This window comes from Macaca nemestrina, chromosome 6, assembly GCF_043159975.1.
Source record: "Macaca nemestrina isolate mMacNem1 chromosome 6, mMacNem.hap1, whole genome shotgun sequence".
Taxonomy (NCBI): Eukaryota; Metazoa; Chordata; class Mammalia; order Primates; family Cercopithecidae; genus Macaca; species Macaca nemestrina.
Genome location: NC_092130.1, coordinates 101,382,095 through 101,406,136, shown reverse-complemented (window position 1 = coordinate 101,406,136; position 24,042 = coordinate 101,382,095). Strand labels below are relative to the sequence as shown.

Below are 24,042 nucleotides of genomic sequence, written 5' to 3'. Positions count from 1 at the left end.
TTAGTGTACTTTGTAGTATAGAAATAAGTACTTCATATGCTGGCAATTACTGTTAACATTTTATGAATTTTCATAATGCTATGTATACCATGTGCACATTTTTTAAGCCTTCTTAAAATAAACAGCATATTTAGATCTCATTAATTTAAAAAAAGTTACTGGTAAGTCTAGACTGCTTTTTATTTTATGAAAAAAATTAAGCTAACATAAACCACATATTGTGATAGTTTGATGAACTAATCTAGCTCGGTGTTTTGCAATATTTTTTAACCCATGCTTTCTTTCATAAACCTTCCATTAGTGTTTTTTGAAACGTCAAAAAAAAATTACTGAATACAAACCAAGTTATAGTATCTCAGAGGAGAGAGAGATATCATCTCATCAAGCTTTCTGGTGAAGACCGGAATACCTGTTAGACAAATTCTGAAAAACTGTAACACTCATCTCATCAATTGAGAATAATTATTTTTACTAATTTAGTGTAAATCCCAGATGCTGTTGTTTATTATCAGATGCTTTTTATATAATATATGTTTAAGTGGTTCTATTATTTATTTATTTATTTATTTATTTATTTATTTTTGAGATGGAGTTGTGCCCTTGTTGCCTAGGCTGGAATGCAGCAGTGCGATCTCAGCTCACTGCAACCTCCACTTCCCGAGTTCAAGCAGTTCTCCTGCCTCAGCATCCTGAGTAGCTGGGATTACAGGGTACGCCACCATGCCCAGCCAGTTTTTTATATTTTTAGTAAAGGTGGGGTTTCATCATGTTGGCCAGGCTGGTCTCAAACTCCTGATCTCAGGTGATTCACCCACCTCAGCCTCCCAAAGTGCAGGGATTATACGTGTGAGCCAACGTGCCCGGCTGTTTAAGTGTATTTTTATAGTGTAGTTATTTGTTAATAATAGTTTCCAAATGGACTGTCAATATTTTAAAAGTAAAGCTCTTTTTAACAGTGTAATCTTAAAAGAAAAAAAGATTATTAAGGATTTTTTTTTTTCTTCAATTTATTGGGCAGGGGGAAGGTATGTGATTATGTTTCTAAGTCATTTTGGCTTAATCACTCCAAGACCACAACCTCTTGCTGATGTTTTTTAATCATGTTTGGCAAGTCCCAAAGCAGTGTTTTTGGGATGTTTAATTTTTTTTGTTTTTGGTATTTAGGCATGTATGATATGACTAGGAAGAAAATAGAATAATGATTTTCAGAGCTTATTTGCTGTGGAAACCATCTTTTAAAATTCATCAGTAGTAAACAACTGTTATTGGCAGTCTTTGAGTTGGTAACAATCGCAATGTATGTTAGTGTTCACACAAGTATTTCTTTTTCTGTTTCTTTTCTTTTTTTGAGAAAGAGTGTCTCTGTCACCCAGACTGGAATGCAATGGCACTATCATGGTTTACTGCAGCCTAGACCTACTAGGCCTCAGAGATGATCCTACTTCAGTCTCCTAAGTAGTTGGGACAGCCAAGCTACTCTTTAAATTTTTTTTGTAGAGACAGGGGTCTCACAGTGTTGCCCAGGCTGGTCTCAAAACCCTGGGCTCAAGCAATCCTCCCACCTCGGCCCCCCAAAGGGCTGGGATTATAGGCATAAGCCACCACACCCTACTCACATAAATATTTCGAAGGAATTTGGAGAATCAAATAAATGAAGTTTACTATGAGCTTTCCCTTTTTTGTAGGTTACCCATTTATTCTTTTAAATTAGTGATAGAATACATATGAAAAAATTATAGAAGAGCTGTAGAGTAACATTAGTAGAACAGAGATCTAGGGAAATACTTGAGATTTTTATCTAAAATTTCATTTGAACGGGGTTATGTTGCTAAGGAGTTTTAAACCCCTGCCATACACTATTAGAGCTGTAAGAAAACTAAAAAGTCAGGAGCAGTGGATCAAGAAACAATATCACGGTTAGAACGCAGAAGAAACTTAGGAGCAGTTTGGCAAAGGGGACAATTGAAAGGATCATTTTTCCAGGACAGGAAAATAATAATAGCTTACACAACTCTTTTTGATTTTATTAGATATTTTCCTTCCAATAGTGTGGAGTGTAGTGTAGAGATAAATAGCACAGTATCTCAATTTCTTATTTGTAGTGTAACCCTACCCTATTATCCTGGCTTCTGTTGTAATTTGTTTTTTTTGTTTTGTTTTGTTTTTTTGAGACGGAGTCTCGCTCTGTGCCCAGGCTGGAGTGCAGTGGCCGGATCTCGGCTCACTGCAAGCTCCGCCTCCCGGGTTCACGCCATTCTCCTGCCTCAGCCTCCCGAGTAGCTGGGACTACAGGCGCCCGCCACCACGCCTGGCTAGCTTTTTGTATTTTTAGTAGAGACGGGGTTTCACCGTGTTAGCCAGGATGGTCTCGATCTCCTGACCTCGTGATCCGCCCGTTTCGGCCTCCCAAAGTGCTGGGATTACAGGCTTGAGCCACCGCGCCCGGCCTGTTTTTTTTTTTTTTTTTTTTTTTTTTTAGAAGACACAGGCTTCGTCGCCCTGTCTCTTAAAAAGTCTTGCTCTGCCGCCCAGGCTGGAGTGCAGTGGCATAATCATGGCTCACCATGGCCTCGAACTCCTGAGCTCAAGTGATCCTCCTGTCTCAGCCTCCCGAGGAGCTGGGACTACAGGCACATGTCAACACATCTGGCTGTTTTTTTGTGTAGACAGGGTCTCAGGATGTTGCCCATGCTGGTCTTGAGTTCCTAACCTGAAATGATCCTTCCATCGTGGCCTCCCAAAGTGCTGTAATCACAACCCTGAGCCAGGAGAAATGTTTTCTCCTTTTCTAAGGACATTAGTATGAACTGTCCCTTAAGACCTGTGCACTTCAATGAAACAAAATTAGTCTGTTTAGCATCACTTTTATATAGATAGATATTTTTGCCTATAACTAGCGCCCAAAGAAACTCCCAGCCTATCTCCTTCATGTTGATCAACATTCCAAGAAACAATCAACTCCTATAAGATAAAAACTTAGATTTTCACACTTATTAAATGTCTTGAGTATGTTTATTTCTGAGTTAAAGTTTTCATTGTTAAAGAACCTGGAAGGCTTTTTATAAAATATGCACCTCATCATCCAAATAGAAACTTAAAAACTTGGAGGCTGGGCACAGTGGCTCACGCCTGTAATCCCAGCACTTTAGGAGACTGAGGTGGGCGGATCACCTGAGGTCAGGAGTTTGAGACCAGCCTGAGCAACATGGAGAAACCCCGTCTCTACTAAAAATACAAAATTAGCCATGCCTGGTGGCGCATGCCTGTAATCCCAGCTCCCCAGCTACTCGGGAGGCTGAGGCAGGAGAATCGCTTGAACCTGGGAGGCAGAGGTTGCTGTGAGCCAATATTGTGCCATTGCTCTCCAGCCTGGGCAACAAGACCGAAACTCCGTCTTCTGTCTCAGAAAAAGAAAAAAAAGCTTGGGGCTTGGGGAATTTACCTTTGAATTGACACTGTAGGTAATATGTTTATATCAGAATATTATTCATCCTGTTAAAATAAGATAATTTCCACTTACTGTTCTATAAGAATGAATTTAATGTCTTTAGGATGAAGTAGAGTATAGGTTTTTAAATTTCCCTCTGTCCCATTCTTCTTCATTAGAACCAATTAAATGAATTTTAAAAAGGAGAAAGGCAATACATGCATGGTAGAAGAGAATACATGCATGGTTCTCACAAGGCAGGCCTTCTGTCTCTGGTGAGAAACTTGAGTTTTCTCTTAGCGTATATACTCTTGGTTTAGGATCTGTGGGGTTTCATATTTCTTTCTCTCAGTAACACATGTAAATGAGAAAATCATTCAAATCCAGTTTAAAATATTTTTGAAAGATTTTTCCTCGTATTTTGCAAAAAATATTTAAAGCTAAAAATTCAAAGTTGCACCTATACTTTCATTTTTGTCATATAAAAATTGTGGCCATATGGTTTCAGTGTATGTTTTCATGTATCTGTGTGTAAAATAATTGGAGAACATGGAAAAATAATCTGTTAAAGTCTTGAAATTGTGATTTTTTATTTTCTTGAAATTTAAAAAAGTATTTTTACAGTAAATGAAAATGAAAACGGAAATTTTAAAGTAGATCATATAAGATGTATTGGTTTGAAAATTACTACTTTAAATGTAGAGTAATATCCCCAATTCAATTCATTGTATTTAAATTTATAGAGAATAACATGAACATTTAATCACAGTCTGAAATTTTGTGCCGGGTGCTTAATCTGTTCAAAGTATTAAATATTTGAATATTTGGGAGATTTAAAATAGTATATGTCCTTAAGGTATATAAAGGTTTTCTGAGGAAATTATTACATTTGGTTATTTACAGTATATTAGAAATAGGAAACAAGCTCCACCTAGGAACTTACTCTAGTTTAGCTTTCTGTATTCCTCTCTCTCTCTCTCTCTCTCTCTCTCTGTTTCTCTCTCTCTCTCTCTCCCCCCACCTCCCTTTCCCCCATCGCCTTTCTCCTCCCCTTGTCTCTTACTACTTTTGGTATATTTTGCATATTTTCTGGTAGATTAATTCCAGATGACTTTGATCACAGTGTGATATTTTTTATATAGCTTCGTTTACCTCTTACAGGTGGGAAGGAACCCTACCACACTAAAACTTTTTCCTTAGAATTCCTTCTTAAAAATTCTAAGTTTCCATCTTTATTACTACAAAAAGCAAAAGTTTGCCTTACGTGTGTGTGTGTGTGTGTGTGTGTGTGTGTATATATATATATATATTTTTTTTTTGAGACAGAGTCTTACTCTGTTGCCTAGGCTACAGTGCAGTGATGTGATCTTGGCTCACTGCAACCTGGCTCACTGCAACTGCCACTTCCTGGTTTCAAGCACTTCTCCTGCCTCAGCCTCCCAAGTAGCTGGGATTACAGGTACCTGCCACTGCGCCCAGCTAATTTTTATGTTTTTAGTGGAGATAGGGATTCACCATATTGGCCAGGCTGGTCTCGAACCCCTGACCTTGTTCTTCTTTGTTTCATTCCTTTTTTTTTTTTTTTTTTTTTGAGAGAGAGAGTCTCGCTCTGTGGCCCAGGCTGGAGTACAGTGGCATGATCTCAGTTCACTGCAACCTCTGCCTCCCAGGCTCCAGGGATTCTCCTGCCTCAGCCTACCTAGTAGCTGGGACTACAGGTGTGCACCACCACACCCAGCTAATGTTTGTATTTTTAGTAGACGTGGGGTTTCTCTATGTTGGCCAGGCTGATCTTGAACTCCTGACCTCAGGTGATCCACCCACCTCGGCCTCCCAAAGTGCTGGGATTACAGGCGTGAGCCACCACGCCCAACCTTATTTGTTTGTTTATTTACTTATGTATTTATTTATTTATTTTTGAGATGGAGTCTTGCTCTGGCCCAGGCTGGAGTGCAGTGGTGTAGTCTCGGCCCACAGAAGCCTCTGCCTCCCGGGTTCAAGCAATTCTCCTGTCTCAGCCTCCTGAGTAGATGGGACTACAGGCATGTGCCACCATACCCAGCTAATTTTGTATTTTTAGTAGAGAGGGTTTCACCATGTTGGCCAGGCTGGTCTCAAACTCCTGACTTCAGGTGATCCACCCACCTCGGCCTCCCAAAGTGCTGGGATTATAGGCATGAGTCACTGCTCCCAGCTGTGCCTTATATTTTTAACTAGTAACCTGAATAAATTCAAGGTGATTTTGAAAGCAGAGCTCACAGGATTTCCTGATAGTTTGGATGTGGGTGTATGAGAAAGAGAGGGGTCAAGGATGACTCCTGGGTTATTTACATGAGCAATTGGAATAGATTAGAGTTGCCCTCAGTGGATACCAGGAAGGCTGTAAATGGAGCTGGTTGGAGGGGATGGAGGCAGATGAAAAGATTACTTTTGGACATGTTAAACTTGAAATGTCAAACAGGTATTTGGACTGGTGCTATAAACCTGTAAGTCATTGGCATGTGGATGATAGTCAACATATGCCTATGAAACTGGACAAAAGTTTCATGATAGTTAGGTATCAATAAGCAGGAAGGTAGCAAAAAACTAACTCTACCTATCTCACAATTTTGCCTTGTCCCAGGATTGCCCATAGTCCAGTTCTTTTGACTCAAGCACCAAAACCAACTCTTAGAGGTTTTTTTTGTTTGTTTGTTTGGTTTGGTTCTTTTGAGGCAGTTTCCTGCTCTGTTGCCCTGGCTGAAGTGCAGTGGAATCACCATGGCTTACTGTAGCCTTGACCTCCCATGCTCAACTGAAACTCCAAACTCAGCCTTCCAAGTAGCTTGGACTACAGGTGCACATCACTACACCTGGCTAATTTTTTACTTTTATTTTTGTAGACATGGAGTCTCACTGTGTTACCAGGGCTGGTGTTGAACTCCTGGGCTTAACCAGTCCTCCTGCCTTGGCCTCACAAAATGCTAAGATTACAGTCATGAGATGCTGTACCCGGTCTCTCCTCAAGAGTTTTTTGGCTAAGCAATTAATATATCATATGTAAAGAGTAGGCATTCAATAATATTTCTTTTCCATTTATACATTTCATCATTTAAAGGGCAAAGCAGCCAGGAGTTGTGGCATGTGCCTTCAGTCTCAGCTATTTGGGAGGCTGATGAGAGAGGATCTCTTGAGCCCAGGAATTCAAGTCCAGCCTGGGCAACCCACCCCTGTCTCTAAAAAACAACAGCCAGGTGCAGTGGCTCAGGCCTGTAATCCCAGCTCTTTGGGAGACTGGGGCAGACGAATCACTTGAGTAGTTCGAGACCAGCCTGGCTAACATGACGAAACCCCATCTTTACTAAAAATACAAAAATTAACCAGGCGTGGTGGTGTGCTCCTGTAGTTCAAGCTTCTTGGGAGACTGAGGCAGAGAAACACTTGAACCTAGGAGGCGGAGGTTGCAGTGAGCTGAGATCACACCACTGCACTCCAGCGTGGGTGACAGAGTGAGACTTCATCTCTGAATGAATAAATGAATGAATGAATGAATGAGTGAATGTGAATAACAACAATGACAAACCCAGAAACATATGGGCAAGACAGCTTAAATGTAGGATGTTTGCATTTAGCCATTTCACTCTCTAGTAGTGAAGGTATGGTGAAATTGTGACTGAATTACATTCACCTGAAACTGACAAGTAATTGGATTAATGAAGCGTAAGGCAAAATGTAGAGTAATATTAGCTCAGTGTGATAGTTGAAGGGAAAAAATTCAAATGATAACAAAAAACCAACCTATATTCCCCCTGGGCACTACGAAACAACATCTGTACCAGTGGTTCCTATGCTTTGGGACACATTGAAATTACCTGGGCATCTCTTTAAAATACTCCTATCTGGCTACTACTCCCAGACCTTCTGATTTATTTGGTATGGGAGGACCGTTGGCGTCACAGCTCTTCAGGTGGGCCTAATGTGCAGCAAAGTTTGAGAACTACCATGATGTATACTTTTTTTCCTAGTGGAACTACCACTAATAGGCACAGTATTCAGAGTCCCTTCCAAAATTCTTTTTATTCTTTGCCAGTGCCAAAAAAAGAAGCAACATTGTTAAGGGAAGATCCTCAAGGCAGAGTAGAGTAAATTGGCGCCCTCTCTAAATCATGCAAATAAGTCACAATTGTAATTTATTTTAGATTCATGACAACTGTTCACCTGGCCACTTATTTATAGTATACGTGATCCCCAAATCGGAGGCAACTGTAATGTCATGGAGTGCATCAGAGTTGAAGTAAGAAGGCTTGCATTCAACTCCCAATTCTTCCACTTACTAACAGTTATGATGGCAATTCATTCAATCTTGCTGAAGTTCTCATTTTTTTCTCCCTAATATGAAAATAACCAGATCTGTTTTGCATGGTTGTAAATATCTTTAAAAGCTAAGGTATGTGAAGGTAAACTACAAAGTATGTAAAGATATTAAAGATTTATTATTTGAAAGGATTTTTCTTAACCTTAGAGGTGACTTAACTTTCTAGGTTTTTTTTTTTTTTTTCTGTATTTTTTCATTGCCTTAAGAAGGAGATCTGCATATAGTAGATAATAAATGCAATTGAACTTAACATGTGTAGTAGAGGAAGTATTATTTTGTATTTCTATACCATGTTTCAATCTGGGTAGAAACATAAGTTCTGTACTCATGCCTGGGTTCCAACACATGTGTTGCCACTTGTTAGCAAATTTCTCAATAGACATGTTCTAAGACTCAGGTTTGTTATCTTTTTGTATGGAGAATAGTACCTATCTTTCAGGGCTGTTATGACCCTCGCATATAATAGTGCCCTAAGCATAGTAGCTAGAATGGAGCATGCAGAAAATGCTAATTCCTTTCTTCTCTCCAAGAATATCATAATCTTGTGATAATACAGATGACCCTTGAATACCACAGGAGCTAGGGACCCTGCCCACGCACAATCAAAAATTCACATATAATTTTCGACTCCTGAAGAACGTAACTACTAATTGTCTATTGTTAACTGGAAGCCTTACTAATAAGGTATGCAGTTGATTAATATGTATTTTGTATATTTGTTCTGTACTCTATTTTTACAATAAAGAAAGCCAGAGAAAGGAAAATGTTATCAAGAAAATCATAAATGAGACAGAATATATTTATTATTCATTAAGTGGAAGTAGATCATAAAGATCTTCATCCTCATTGTCTTCATGTTGAATAAACTAAGGAAGAGAAAGCAATGGAGTTGGTCTTTCTGTCTTAAGGGTGGCAGAGGCGGAAGAAATTCAAATATAAGTGGATGCTCTCAGTTCAAACCCGTGTTGTCTAAGAGTCAACTGTAATTTTTAAAGTCTGAGTAATAATTTTTAGTAGCTAAAAATTCTTAACTGTCATTTAAAAATTTTGTTTTGCTGATTTCTATACCATTTAACGTTTTAAAAACTTTTTTATTGATGCATAATGGATGTATGTGGTGCTCCTGTCCCCCTACCCCCCACATGTTTTTTGGAGTTTTTCTCTGTTTTTTTGTTTGTTTTTTGGAGACAGAGTCTCGCTCTGTCACCCAGGCTGGAGTGCAGTAGTGCAGTAGTGCAGTCTCGGCTCACTGCAACCTCTGCCTCCTGGATTCAAGCAATTCTTCTGCCTCAGCCTCCCTAGTAGCTGGGAGTACAGGCGCACACCGTCACACCTGGCTAATTTTGTTTGTATTTTAGTAGAGACAGGGTTCCACCATGTTACCCAGGCTGGTCTCGAACTCCTGAGCTCAGTCAGTCTGCCCGCCTCGGCCTCCCAAAGTGGTCGGATTACAGGCATGAGCCACCACATCTGGCCACAGATGGTTTTAAAAGCAGTGTTTATCTTTATACTTTTTCAGATAAGTTTATACCATGGATAGCATAAAGGAGAAGTGTGACAGTTACAAAGATGATCTTCTGCTTAGGATGGGACTTAATGATAATAAAGCAGGAATGGAAGGATTAGATAAAGAGAAAATTAACAAAATTATAATGGAAGCCACAAAGGTATGTTTCCTGTTTCTTTTGATATGTGTAATTTAATGACCTTTTAACTATCTGTTTCAAAGAAAATCATTTGAATGTCATTTTTATTTAATATTTCAATATATATTATTTTTAAACTACAAAAGAGTATGGAATAATCTCCCTTCTATTCTGTTGCTCCTACCATCCAGGTTTCTATTTCACATGCATATAATAGGCATATAAAGCCAAAATAATGTACATGTTCCTCTTCACCTTTCTTTTGTTTAACCCCAATGGGAGAAATTGTTTTGGTATTTGGATTTTTTTTTTTCAGTTAATATAACTTGGAGCTCTTTCTGTATAGGTAATTAAAGATCTTCATTCTTTGTATGCCTGTGTGTGTGGATATAATGTAATTTATTGAACCAGCCAAAAAGTTTATAGATAAATATATGTTATTTGTAGTCTTTTATTTTTACAAACACTACTAGTAAAGTAGGGAATAACTTTGTATTTTATAACTTTCTATATGTGCAAGTATAACTGTAGAAGAGATTCCTACAAGTGGAATTGTTTCACCAACTACACATAGCACAAAAGAATATATGCATGTGTGATTTTTATGAATTGCCAAATTACCCTCCATGGTGTTTCTGTCAATTCACACTTCCACCACAAATATGTGTGTATTACCGTACTGAAACTGTGCTAACACAGTGTATTACTAAACTTTTGTATTTGTCAATCTGAGGTAATACAGTATAGCATTAATTTGTATTCCTTTTATGAAAAATTAGTTGCATATCTTTTCTTTTTTTTTGAGACAGGATCTCACTCTGTCACCCAGGCTGGAGTCCAGTAGCACAATAATAACTCATTTTAGCCTCACCCTCCTGGACTCAAGTGGTCCTCTCACCTCAGCCTTTGAAGACCTAGGACAATAGGCACATGCCACTAACTCTGGCTAACTTTTTATTTTTTGTTGAGAAGAGGTCTCACTATGTTGCCCAGGCTAGTCTTGAACTCCTGGCCTCAAGCAATCCCTCTATTCCCAAAGTGCTGGGATTATAGGCATGAGCTACCATGCCTGGCGCTCTTTTGATATTTTAAAAATTACTTGTATTTCATTTTTTATGAACTCTGATTATGTATTCTATATACATATGCACATTCAATAATTAGTTATCTTTTGACTTTGCTTATGGTAGTTTCTCCTGTTCAGAAATTTTTTGTTTGCTCCATTTTATGTAGTTGAATGTCCACTACATATGGCTTTAAGGTCATAAAAGAATTCTTTAATTTTTTTACCACTTTTTTGTTTCATTTATATATCATATGAATATATATGTATTAATGTGTTATGTGTATTATCAATGTATATCAATATTAATGTACATTAATAATATATACATAATATATAATGTGTACTAGTATGTTGTATTATATATGTTATGTACATTAATAAACACAATACATGTATTAATATACATGTAGAAAGATGTAAACTTTAAGAGAATATCCTTATTCTTAGGAAACGCATGGTGATGTCCACAGCAACTTACTTTAACATGGTTTAGCCAAAAGGAGGGGAAAGGGGTGTGTGTGTATGTATGTGTGCGTGTGTGTGTATACACTCATGCACACATACATACATGGAAGTTGAGGAAGAAATCAAATGTAGCAGGATATTAATTGATGAATCTAGGTCAGGGTATATAGGTGTTCATTGTACTATTTTTTCACCTTTTGCAGTTTTGAAAATTCCAAGATAAAAAGTTAAGGAATTACCATTAATTTTGTTAGCTATGAAAATGTTACTGTGATGAAGTGGGAAAATGGCCTTATTTTTAAATGCATACTGAAATCCTCTGTGGAATGGCTAAGTATCTTGGTATTTATAATTTAAAATGTTTCACTTGTAATGAAGCATATACAGTAAAATGTTAACAGCTGTTAAATCTGAGTGATAGTTTTATACGTGTTTATTGTATTCATGTTTTTTCTGCGTTTGAGACTTTTTTGATATTTTCATCATAAAAATGTTCAAAAAGAAGAAAAAGAATAAAACCTATGAATCTAGTTTTTAGGTTAAGAAATAGAATATGTAGGTTACCCTAGATGTCCCTATCTGATCCTCCCTCTCTATTCTCTGCATCCCAGTACAATTTATTAAATAGTCCATCCTTTTCCTACTGACCTGCTGTGCTTTCTCTTCTGTTCCACTGGATCATTTGCCTATGTTTGCATGTATACAGCATGTTTTTTATTATCATGCTTTATAATAAGCCTTGATATCTGCTAGCACAATTTCTTTTTTTTACACTTTGTTCTTTTTCAAGAATATCTTGAGTATTCTTGAAGCTTTGCTTTCATATAAATTTTATGTGATATATATCAAAAATATATAGGTACATATATAATTGGCACATATCACATGATTGCTATATAAAAATACATAGAATAATATATATTCCTCTAGCATATGAGGTGAGTTTATCATAAATGGTATCTTGATTAAATTGGAATTTTCTAATTGTTACTATTCCATAGCAATACAATTTACTTTTTTAAACATCTTATCAGAAAATTTAAAATATATAGAAAATTACAGAGAATAGTAAAGTAAATCCCCATATAATCATCACCCAGCATCAACAATTACCAACATTTTTGCAAATATAGTTTTATCTATCTTACCCTTCCCCTGCTGATTTTTGGAGGGAGGAGTGGAGTATTTTAAAACAAATTCCAATAAATTTGATGCATTTCTAGAAGTTTACAATTTTCAAAATGGACTCAAGAAGATACAGAGAATCTAAATAGATCTATATAATAAGGAAATAAATTAGTAATTAAAAATCTCCCCATCAAAGAAAAAAGACCAGGCCATTTGGCTTCTCTGGTGAATTTTATCAAATATTTAAAGACGAAATGATACCAATATTCCATAAACTTTTCTAGACAATAGAGAAGGATGGAACACTTCCCAACTCCTATGAGGCCGGTATCACCCTGATACCAAAGCCAAACACAAGGTTATACATCATTATGAATGCGAAAGTCCTCAACAAAATATTAGAGGATTGATTTAAGCAATATATCAAAAAGATTATGCACCATAACCAAATGGCATTTATCTTAGGAAAGCAAGGTTGGTTTAAGATCTAAAAATCGGCCAAGCTCATGCCTATGACCCCAGCGCTTTGGGAGGCTGAGGTGGGTGGATCACCTGAGGTCAGGAGTTCAAGACCAGCGTGACCAATATGGTGAAACCACATCTCTACTAAAAATAAAAAAATAAGCCAGGCATGGTGGCATATGCCTGTAGTCCCAGCTACTCAGGAGGCTGAGACAGGAGAATTGCTTGAATCCGGGAGGTGGAGGTTGCAGTGAGCCAAGATCATGCCACTGTACTCCAGCCTGGGCAACAGAGCAAGACTCCTTCTCGGAAAAAGGAAAGAAAAAAAAAGAGACCTGAAAATCAATCAATGTAATACATCATATTAAAATAAAGGGCACAAAACCACACAATCATCTTAGTAGACTCAGAAAAAGCATATTTGATAAAATCCCACCACTATTCATGCTAAAAGCTCTTAACAAACTTGAAATAGAAGGGTACTTCCTCAATCTAGTAAAGGACATCTATTTAAAAAAAAACCTACAGTAAACATCATACTTTATGGTGGAAGATTGAACACTTTCTCCCTAAAATTAGGAACAAGGCAAGAATGTCCCCTCTCACCTTTTCAACTCAACATAGTCCTAACAGTTCTAACCAGTGCAGTGAGACAATAAAAATAAAGAAAAAGGCCAGGTGCAGTGACTCACACCTGTAATCCCAGCACTTTGGTAGTCCGAGATAGGAGGATCACTTGAGCCCAGGAGTTTGAGACCAGCCTGGGCAACATAGTGAGACCCTGTCTTTAAAAACAAAACAAGGGGGCGGAGCAAGATGGCCAAATAGGAGCAGCTCCAGTCTCCAGCTCCCAGCGCGAGCGACACAGAAGACAGGTGATTTCGGCATTTTCAACTGAGGTACTGGGTTCATCTCACTAGGGATTGCCGGCCACCGGTGTAGGTCAGCTGCTGCAGCCCGACCAGCAAGAGCTGAAGCAGGGCGAGGCATCGCCTCACCTGGGAAGCGCAAGGGGGAAAGGAATCCCTTTTCCTAGCCAGGGGAACTGAGACACACAACACCTGGAAAATCAGGTAACTCCCACCCCAATACTGTGCTTTACCAAGGGTCTTAGCAAACGGGCACACCAGGAGACTATATCCCACACTTGGCCGGGAGGGTCCCACGCCCAGGGAGCCTCCCTCATTGCTAGCACAGCAGTCTGCGATCTAACGGCAAGGCAGCAGTGAGGCTGGGGGAGGGGCGCCAGCCATTGCTGAGGCTTAAGTGGGTAAACAAAGCCGCTGGGACGCTCGAACTGGGTGGAGCTCACAGCAGCTCAAGGAGGCCTGTCAGTCTCTGTGGACTCCACCTCTGGGGACAGGGCACAGCTAAACAACAACAACAACAACAACAAAAGTAGCAGAAACCTCTGCAGACGCAAACGACTCTGTCTGACAGCTTTGAAGTGAGCCGTGGATCTCCCAACACGGAGGCTGAGATCTGAGAACGGACAGACTGCCTGCTCAAGTGGGCCCCTGACCCCTGAGCAGCCTAACTGGGAGACATCCACCACTAGGAGCAGACTGACACCCCACACCTCACACGGTGGAGTACACCCCTGAGAGGAAGCTTCCAAAGCAAGAATCAGACAGGTACACTCGCTGTTCAGCAATATTCTATCTTCTGCAGACTCTGCTGCTGATACCCGGGCAAACAGGGTCTGGAGTGGACCTCAAACAATCTCCAACAGACCTACAGCTGAGGGTCCTGACTGTTAGAAGGAAAACTAACAAACAGGAAGGACACCCACACCAAAACCCCATCAGTACGTCACCATCATCAAAGACCAGAGGCAGATAAAACCACAAAGATGGGGAAAAAGCAGGGCAGAAAAGCTGGAAATTCAAAAAATAAGAGCACATCTCCCCCTGGAAAGGAACGCAGCTCATCGCCAGCAATGGATCAAAGCTGGACGGAGAATGACTTTGACGAGATGAGAGAAGAAGGCTTCAGTCCATCAAACTTCTCAGAGCTAAAGGAGGAATTACGTACCCAGCACAAAGAAACTAAAAACCTTGAAAAAAGAGTGGAAGAATTGATAACTAGAATAATTAATGCAGAGAAGGCCATAAATGAACTGACAGAGATGAAAACCATGACATGAGAATTACGTGACAAATTCACAAGCTTCAGTAACCGACTCGATCAACTAGAAGAAAGAGTATCAGTGATTGAGGATCAAATGGATGAAATGAAGCGAGAAGAGAAATCTAAAGAAAAAAGAAGAAAAAGAAATGAACAAAGCCTGCAAGAAGTATGGGATTATGTAAAAAGACCAAATCTACGTCTGATTGGGGTGCCTGAAAGTGAGGGGGAAAATGGAACCAAGTTGGAAAACACTCTTCAGGATATCATCCAGGAGAACTTCCCCAACCTAGTAGGGCAGGCCAACATTCAAATTCAGGAAATACAGAGAACGCCACAAAGATACTCCTTGAGAAGAGCAACTGCAAGACACATAGTTGTCAGATTCACCAAAGTTGAAATGAAGGAAAAACTGTTAAGGGCAGCCAGAGAGAAAGGTCGGGTTACCCACAAAGGGAAGCCCATCAGACTAACAGCAGATCTCTCGGCAGAAACTCTCCAAGCCAGAAGAGAGTGGGGGCCAATATTCAACATTCTTAAAGAAAAGAATTTTAAACCCAGAATTTCATATCCAGCCAAACTAAGTTTCATAAGTGAAGGAGAAATAAAATCCTTTACAGATAAGCAAATGCTTAGAGATTTTGTCACCACTAGGCCTGCCTTACAAGAGACCCTGAAGGAAGCACTAAACATGGACAGGAACAACAGGTACCAGCCATTGCAAAAACATGCCAAAATGTAAAGACCATCAAGGCTAGGAAGAAACTGCATCAACTAACGAGCATAATAACCAGTTAATATCATAATGGCAGGATCAAGTTCACACATAACAATATTAACTTTAAATGTAAATGGACTAAATGCTCCAATTAAAAGACACAGACTGGGAAACTGGATAAAGAGTCAAGACCCATCAGTTTGCTGTATTCAGGAGACCCATCTCACATGCAGAGACATACATAGGCTCAAAATAAAGGGATGGAAGAAGATCTACCAAGCAAATGGAGAACAAAAAAAAGCAGGGGTTGCAATACTAGTCTCTGATAAAACAGACTTTAAACCATCAAAGATCAAAAGAGACAAAGAAGGCCATTACATAATGGTAAAGGGATCAATTCAACAGGAAGAGCTAACTATCCTAAATATATATGCGCCCAATACAGGAGCACCCAGATTCATAAAACAAGTCCTTAGAGACTTACAAAGAGACTTAGACTCCCATACAATAATAATGGGAGACTTCAACACCCCACTGTCAACATTAGACAGATCAACAAGACAGAAAATTAACAAGGATATCCAGGAACTGAACTCATCTCTGCTCCAAGCGGACCTAATAGACATCTACAGAACTCTCCCCCCCAAATCAACAGAATATACATTCTTCTCAGCACCACTTCACACTCATTCCAAAATAGACCACATAATTGGAAGTAAAGCACTCCTCAGCAAATATACAAGAATGGAAATTATAACAAACTGTCTCTCAGACCACAGTGCAATCAAACTAGAACTCAGGATTTAGAAACTCAATCAAAACCGCTCAACTACATGGAAACTGAATAACCTGCTCCTGAATGACTACTGGGTACATAACGAAATGAAGGCAGAAATAAAGATATTCTTTGAAACCAATGAGAACAAAGATACAACATACCAGAATCTCTGGGACACATTTAAAGCAGTGTGTAGAGGGAAATTTATAGCACTAAATGCCCACAAGAGAAAGCTGGAAAGATCTAAAATTGACACTCTAACATCACAATTAAAAGAACTAGAGAAGCAAGAGCAAACACATTCAAAAGCTAGCAGAAGGCAAGAAATAACTAAGATCAGAGCAGAACTGAAGGAGATAGAGACACAAAAAACCCTTCAAAAAATCAATGAGTCCAGGAGTTGGTTTTTTGAAAAGATCAACAAAATTGATAGACCTCTAGCAAGACTAATAAAGAAGAAAAGAGAGAAGAATCAAATAGATGCAATAAAAAATGATAAACGGGATATCACCACTGACCCCAGAGAAATACAAACTACCATCAGAGAATACTATAAACACCTCTACACAAATAAACTAGAAAACCTAGAAGAAATGGATAATTTCCTGGACACTTACACTCTCCCAAGACTAAACCAGGAAGAAGCTGAATCCCTGAATAGACCAATAGCAGGCTCTGAAATTGAGGCAGTAATTAATAGCCTACCAACCAAAAAAAGTCCAGGACCAGATGGATTCACAGCTGAATTCTATCAGAGGTACAAGGAGGAGCTGGTACCATTCCTTCTGAAACTATTCCAATCAATAGAAAAAGAGAGAATCCTCCCTAACTCACTTTATGAGGCCAACATCATCCTGATACCAAAGCCTGGCAGAGACACAACAAAAAAAGAGAATTTTAGACCAATATCCCTGATGAACATCGATGCAAAAATCCTCAATAAAATATTGGCAAACCGGATCCAACAGCACATCAAAAAGCTTATCCACCATGATCAAGTGGGCTTCATCCCTGGGATGCAAGGCTGGTTCAACATATGCAAATCAATAAATGTAATCCAGCATATAAACAGAACCAAAGACAAAAACCACATGATTATCTCAATAGATGCAGAAAAGGCCTTTGACAAAATTCAACAGCCCTTCATGCTAAAAACTATCAATAAATTCGGTATTGATGGAACGGATCTCAAAATAATAAGAGCTGTTTATGACAAACCCACAGGCAATATCATACTGAATGGGCAAAAACTGGAAAAATTCCCTTTGAAAACTGGCACAAGACAGGGATGCCCTCTCTCACCACTCCTATTCAACATAGTGTTGGAAGTTCTGGCTAGGGCAATCAGGCAAGAGAAAGAAATAAAGGGTATTCAGTTAGGAAAAGAAGAAGTCAAATTGTCCTTGTTTGCAGATGACATGATTGTATATTTAGAAAACTGCATTGTCTCAGCCCAAAATCTCCTTAAGCTGATAAGAAACTTCAGCAAAGTCTCAGGATATAAAATTAATGTGCAGAAATCACAAGCATTCTTATACACCAGTAACAGACAGAGAGCCAAATCATGAATGAACTTCCATTCACAATTGCTTCAAAGAGAATAAAATACCTAGGAATCCAACTTACAAGGGATGTAAAGGACCTCTTCAAGGAGAACTACAAACCACTGCTCAGTGAAATAAAAGAGGACACAAACAAATGGAAGAACATACCATGCTCATGGATAGGAAGAATCAATATCGTGAAAATGGCCATACTGCCCAAGGTAATTTATAGATTCAATGCCATCCCCATCAAGCTACCAATGAAATTCTTCACAGAATTGGAAAAAACTACTTTAAACTTCATATGGAATGAAAAAAGAGCCCACATTGCCAAAACAATCCTAAGTCAAAAGAACAAAGCTGGAGGCATCACACTACCTGACTTCAAACTATACTACAAGGCTACAGTAACCAAAACAGCATGGTACTGGTACCAAAACAGAGATATAGACCAATGGAACAGAACAGAGTCCTCAGAAATAATACCGCACATCTACAGCCATCTGATGTTTGACAAACCTGAGAGAAACAAGAAATGGGGAAAGGATTCCCTATTTAATAAATGGTGCTGGGAAAATTGGCTAGCCCTAAGTAGAAAGCTGAAACTGGATCCTTTCCTTACTCCTTATACGAAAATTAATTCAAGATGGATTAGAGACTTAAATGTTAGACCTAATACCATAAAAACCCTAGAAGAAAACCTAGGTAATACCATTCAGGACATAGGCATGGGCAAGGACTTCATGTCTAAAACAGCAAAAGCAACGGCAACAAAAGCCAAAATTGACAAATGGGATCTAATTAAACTAAAGAGCTTCTGCACAGCAAAAGAAACTACCATCAGAGTGAACAGGCAACCTACAGAATGGGAGAAAATTTTTGCAATCTACTCATTTGACAAAGGGCTAATATCCAGAACCTACAAAGAACTCAAGCAAATTTACAAGAAAAACAACAACCCCATCAAAAAGTGGGCAAAGGATATGAACAGACATTTCTCAAAAGAAGACATTCATACAGCCAACAAACAGATGAAAAAATGCTCATCATCACTCGCCATCAGAGAAATGCAAATCAAAACCACAATGTGATACCATCTCACACCAGTTAGAATGGCAATCATTAAAAAGTCAGGAAACAACAAGTGCTGGAGAGGATGTAGAGAAATAGGAACAATTTTACACTGATGTTGGGATTGCAAACTAGTTCAACCATTATGGAAAACAGTATGGCGATTCCTCAAGGATCTAGAACTAGATGTACCATATGACCCAGCCATCCCATTACTGGGTATATACCCAAAGGATTATAAATTATGCTGCTATAAAGACACATGCACACGTATGTTTATTGCAGCACTATTCACAATAGCAAAGACTTGGAATCAACCCAAATGTCCATCAGTGACAGATTGGATTAAGAAAATGTGGCACATATACACCATGGAATACTATGCAGCCATCAAAAAGGATGAGTTTGTGTCCTTTGTAGGGACATGGATGCAGCTGGAAACCATCATTCTCAGCAAACTATTGCAAGATCAGAAAACCAAACACCACATGTTCTCACTCATAGGTGGGAACTGAACAATGAGATCACCTGGACTCAGGAAGGGGAACATCAGACACAGGGGCCTATCATGGGGAGGGGGGAGAGGGGAGGGAATTCATTGGGAGTTATACCTGATGTAAATGACAAGTTGATGGGTGCTGACGAGTTGATGGGTGCAGCACGCCAACATGGCACAAGTATACATATGTAACAAACCTGCACGTTATGCACATGTACCCTAGAACTTAAAGTATAATAATAATAATAATAATAATAATAATAATAATAAACCCCTTATACCATACACAAAATTAACTCAAAATAGACTTAAAAAGCCAAAACAATACAACTTTTAGGAGAAAATTTGAGAAAGCCTCTGAGACCTTCAGTTAGGCAGAAATTTAGATGTGATACTAAAAGCACAGTCAATAAAAGAAAGTTGATGAATTGGTTCTCATCAAAATTTAAAATGTTTACGCTTCAAAAGACAGCAATAAAAATAAAAAGGTCAGGTGTGGTGGCTCACGCCTGTAATCCTAACACTTTGGAAGGCTGAGGTGGGAGGATCAGGAGTTTGAGACCATCCTGGGCAACATAATGAGACCTCCCATCTCTTAAAAAAAAAAAAAAGAAAGAAAAAGATCAGTGTGCCTTGGGTAAAATATTTGTAAAACACATATGTGATAAAAGACTTATATCCAGAATATACAGAAAATGTCTACAACTCAATAAGACAAGCAACCGAATCAAAAAATGGTCAAAAGATGTGAATAAACATTTAAGTAAAGAAGATATACAAATGGCTCTAGGCACATGAAAAGATGCTCAGTATCATTAGTCATCAGGCAAATACAAATTTAAAAACCACAAAGAGATGCCATTCATACTGGTATTGCTTAGAATAGCTATAATAAGTAAGACACAGTAACAAATGTTGGCAAGGATGTGGAGAAATTGGAACCTTCCTGCATTGCTGATGGGATTATAAAATGGTTCAACCACTTTGGAAAACGGACTGGCATTTCCTCAAAAGGTTGAGTATAGAGGTACCATATGACACAGAAACCCCACTCCTAGGTACATACCTGAGAGAAATGACAACGGATGTCCACATGAAAACTTGTCCACAAATGTTTACGATACCATTTTTCACTGTAGCCAAAAAGTGAAAATAAGCTAAATGTCTATCAACCAGATAAATGGATGGACACTATGTTCAGTGATGAAATGATGGGCAGTTTTTAAAATTATTTTCTACATTTTCTTTAATGACTTAACATTAAATATTTGAAAATACTTTTTAGGAGTATTTTTTAATGCAAGAGATAACTGATGACCCAACCCATTAAGGCCTTTTATATGCCCTGTGGATCCTACCTAGGACATACTGTTCTTTTCTGAATGCAAATCTGAATTCATCTCAGAGAGCTTGTACTATGCTAAGTACTGCCTCACAACAATCCTGTAATTTAATTAACTACTAATAAATTCATCTTACAAATAAACTGAGATGTAGAAAGATTAAATAATTTTAGGGTCACCAATCTAGTAAGTAGTAGAGCTAAGTTTTAAATTTAATCTTCTGTTTCCCGAGTATGTGCTCTTAGCCACCAGGTTATACTACAGTGATGCTTTCTTTCAGATATTTTTCTTATGCTTTGTTTTGTTTTCCTCCATAGGGCTCCAGATTTTATGGAAATGAACTCAAGAAAGAAAAGCAGGTCAACCAACGAATTGAAAATATGATGCAACAAAAAGCTCAAATCACCAGCCAACAGCTAAGAAAAGCACAATTACAGGTATTAGTTAAATTGTTAAATAAAGTGGAAGCTGGTAGAATAGTAATTGACAGTTAAAATGTATTATCAAGTCATAACTGAAAACAAGATGAAATGTAAATGTTCAGTATATTGTAAAGCATACATATTCAGCAAATGAACATACTTTTCTGAGTGTTGCTCTGCTCATTTACATAAAGACTCCACACCTAGACATTGTCACCTCTATTATACAGATGAGTAAATGAAGTCTTAATTAGGTTGAGTAACTTGCCCAGCTTGATAGGACAAGTAGTTGGCAAAACGAGGATTTAATCCAAAGCCTATGTTCTTTTTATTGTATACATACTTCGCAGCTAGAAAAAGGCCACAGGATAAATGTGGCATGTTTCTGCAATACTGATGTTGCAAAATATATTTGAGGAATATGTTAACTAATTAAATTGGAAAGTAACTTAAAACATAACCATGTTATAGTAAAATAAAAAGTCACACTATAGATTAGAATGCCAAATGTACATGAACTTTTAAGATAAAACACAAGACTTCTAAAATCTTGGAAGGTTTTTGCCTTCTCCAGGATCTCGGGAAGTAAATACTCAGTTTCCTCTTCTATTAAAAGTTATTTCAGGAGAAAAGTTTGGGAATATCCAAGTTGCAGGGCACTGTGTGGTAGACTGACAACTCAAAGCAGTCAAATTTCTGATAGTAAAACAAGTCATGGCAAGAGGCGTTTACCCTTTATCAAAATCTGATCCAATGTTAACAAAGCTCTAGTCTATAAGGTAACAGTAAAATTAGATTAATCTAATATGTTACAAAATCCTTCTCTTGTGACAGAGTTCAAAGATCATAAATTTTATGCTTTCTTTACCAAACTATATAATGTGTCATTTTTTGATACATATGCCTTCTCAGAGCACAAGATAATTTTTACATGGTCTTCTATTATGATGAAAGATGATCTATTTGTCATATCGTCATTTTTAATGCTTCACAGCATTCCACTGTATGGAGGTACCATAATTTATTTACCATATCCCACCTTGATTTCAGGTTTTTGTTTCATACACAACCCTGTGATTATCCTTCTTACCTTTGTACTCTAGTGCTGTTATTTTGATCAAAGATGGTATCATTTTACATTTTCAGCATGAGAGTATTGATTTTCTCACATAATTGTAAGCCATTAATATTTCCTTATTGTGAGAATTTCCTCTTTTATTCTATTTGTGAGGATATATGCTAAGTTGCTAGCACAAGAAACCAAAAATGTAATATTTTAAATAAGTGCTGCTTTCTTTCTCACATAAGTGAGTAGTTCTAGCTGGTGAGTGACTCTGATTATCATTTAGAGACCCAGGTTCTTTAAATCATGTTGTTCCATCATCCCCTGGTGTTATCCTTACCTGAATTAGCAAAACTGAATTATTTTCCATCCATATTCCATCTCCTGGTTAAGGAAGAAAGAAAGGGAAATACTTGAAGGCAAGTACAGTAATTTGCTATTAAACAAGTGCAAAAGAAGTTGCACACATTACTTCAGCTGACATTATTTGGCAAGAATTTAAGTTACATGGCCACACCTAACTGCAAGAGAAGCTATAACTTTAGCTGGGTGCCCATGTGCCCAGCTGAAAATTCATTACTATGGAAGGAAGGAAGAATGGATTTTGGGATTCAAGTAGCAGCCTGAAGCAATGTTTTTTGCCCACATTTTTAGGGGAGTTTATATCTATCTTGATTTATAGGGTCTTAATATATTAGAGATTTTTTCTTGCCATTTGTTTTGAATATTTTTCCAATATATTATCTTTTAATTTTGCAGTTTTTCCCATATAATTTTTAATATTTATGTAATCAAAGCCAGTGACTTTAAAAAAAATTGTATATATATATGTATATATCTTCCTTTCACTTCAAAATTTATTTTTTTTAACTTTTAAGTTTGGGGTACATGTGCAGGTTTGTTATATAAGTAAACTGGTGTCATGGGGGTTTGTTGTACAGATTATTTTGTCACCCAGGCATTAAGCCTAGTACTACCCATTAGTTATTCTTCCTGATCCTCTCCCTCCTCCCATGGTCCACCCTCCAGTAGGCCCCAGTGTATGTTGTTCCCCTCTATGTGTCCATGTGGTTTCATGATTTAGCTCCCACTTACAAGTGAGAACATGCCGTATGTGGTTTCTGTTCCTTTGTTAGTTACTAGGGATAATGGCCTCCAGCTCCATCCATGTCCTTGCAAAAGACATGATCTCATTCTTTTTTATTGCCGCACGGTATTCCATGGTGTATATGTATAAAATTTTCTTTATCCAGTCTATCATTGATGAGCATTTAGATTGATTCCGTGTCTTTGCTGTTGTGAATTGTGCTGCAGTGAACAAACACAAGCATGTATAAAAAGACCATATTTTTCAAAGCGGTTTTAGGTTCACAGCAAAATTGAACAAAAGGTACAAAGATATTCCATATACTCCTTTCTCCCCACAGGCATAACCTCCCCCACTATCATCATCCCCCACCAGAGGGGTACATTTGTTACAGTTGATGAACCTACGTTGACACCACCTTATCACCCAAAGTTGATAGTTTACATTAGGGTTCAATATTGGTGGTGTACATTCTGTGGGTTTCGACAAATGTACAGTGAGGTGCATCCACCATTATAGTATCATAAAGAGTAGTTTCACTGCCCTAAAAAAATACTCGGTGCTCCATCTATTCATCCCTCCCTCCCCCAGTAACCCCTGGCAATCACTGACCTTTTTACTATCTCCATAGTTTTCCCTTTTCTAAATGTCATATATTAGAATCATACAGGATGTAGCCTTTTCAGACTGACTGTTTTTACTTATGCAGTGTAAATGCATACATTTACATTTCCTTCATGTCTTTTCATGGCTTAATAGTTCATTTATTTTATGTAGTGAATGTTATTCAATTGTCTGGATGTACCACAGACAATTTTTTTTTTTTTTTTTGAGATGGAGTC

At 38.0% G+C, this 24,042-nt stretch overlaps 1 protein-coding gene and 1 non-coding gene across 6 annotated transcripts in view; one reads left to right on the top strand and one right to left on the bottom strand.

The window, feature by feature from the left end:
* Positions 1–24,042, top strand: part of LOC105475129 (DNA polymerase kappa) — a 99,032-nt gene that overhangs the window by 20,423 nt on the left and 54,567 nt on the right. For 4 of the 5 annotated variants that reach the window (XM_011730143.3, XM_011730144.3, XM_011730145.3 and 1 more), the window contains 2 exons: positions 9,301–9,448; positions 20,946–21,065. In XM_011730143.3, coding sequence (XP_011728445.2) covers positions 9,314–9,448; positions 20,946–21,065 — 255 coding nt within the window. In that variant the 5' untranslated portion in view covers positions 9,301–9,313. The remainder of the gene's footprint in view (positions 1–9,300; positions 9,449–20,945; positions 21,066–24,042) is intronic. The other variant, XM_011730146.2, reaches the window with a different exon arrangement.
* On the bottom strand, positions 382–442 carry LOC112425474 (U7 small nuclear RNA). Its single transcript, XR_003016533.1, has one exon. It is a non-coding gene; the product is annotated as a U7 small nuclear RNA (small nuclear RNA).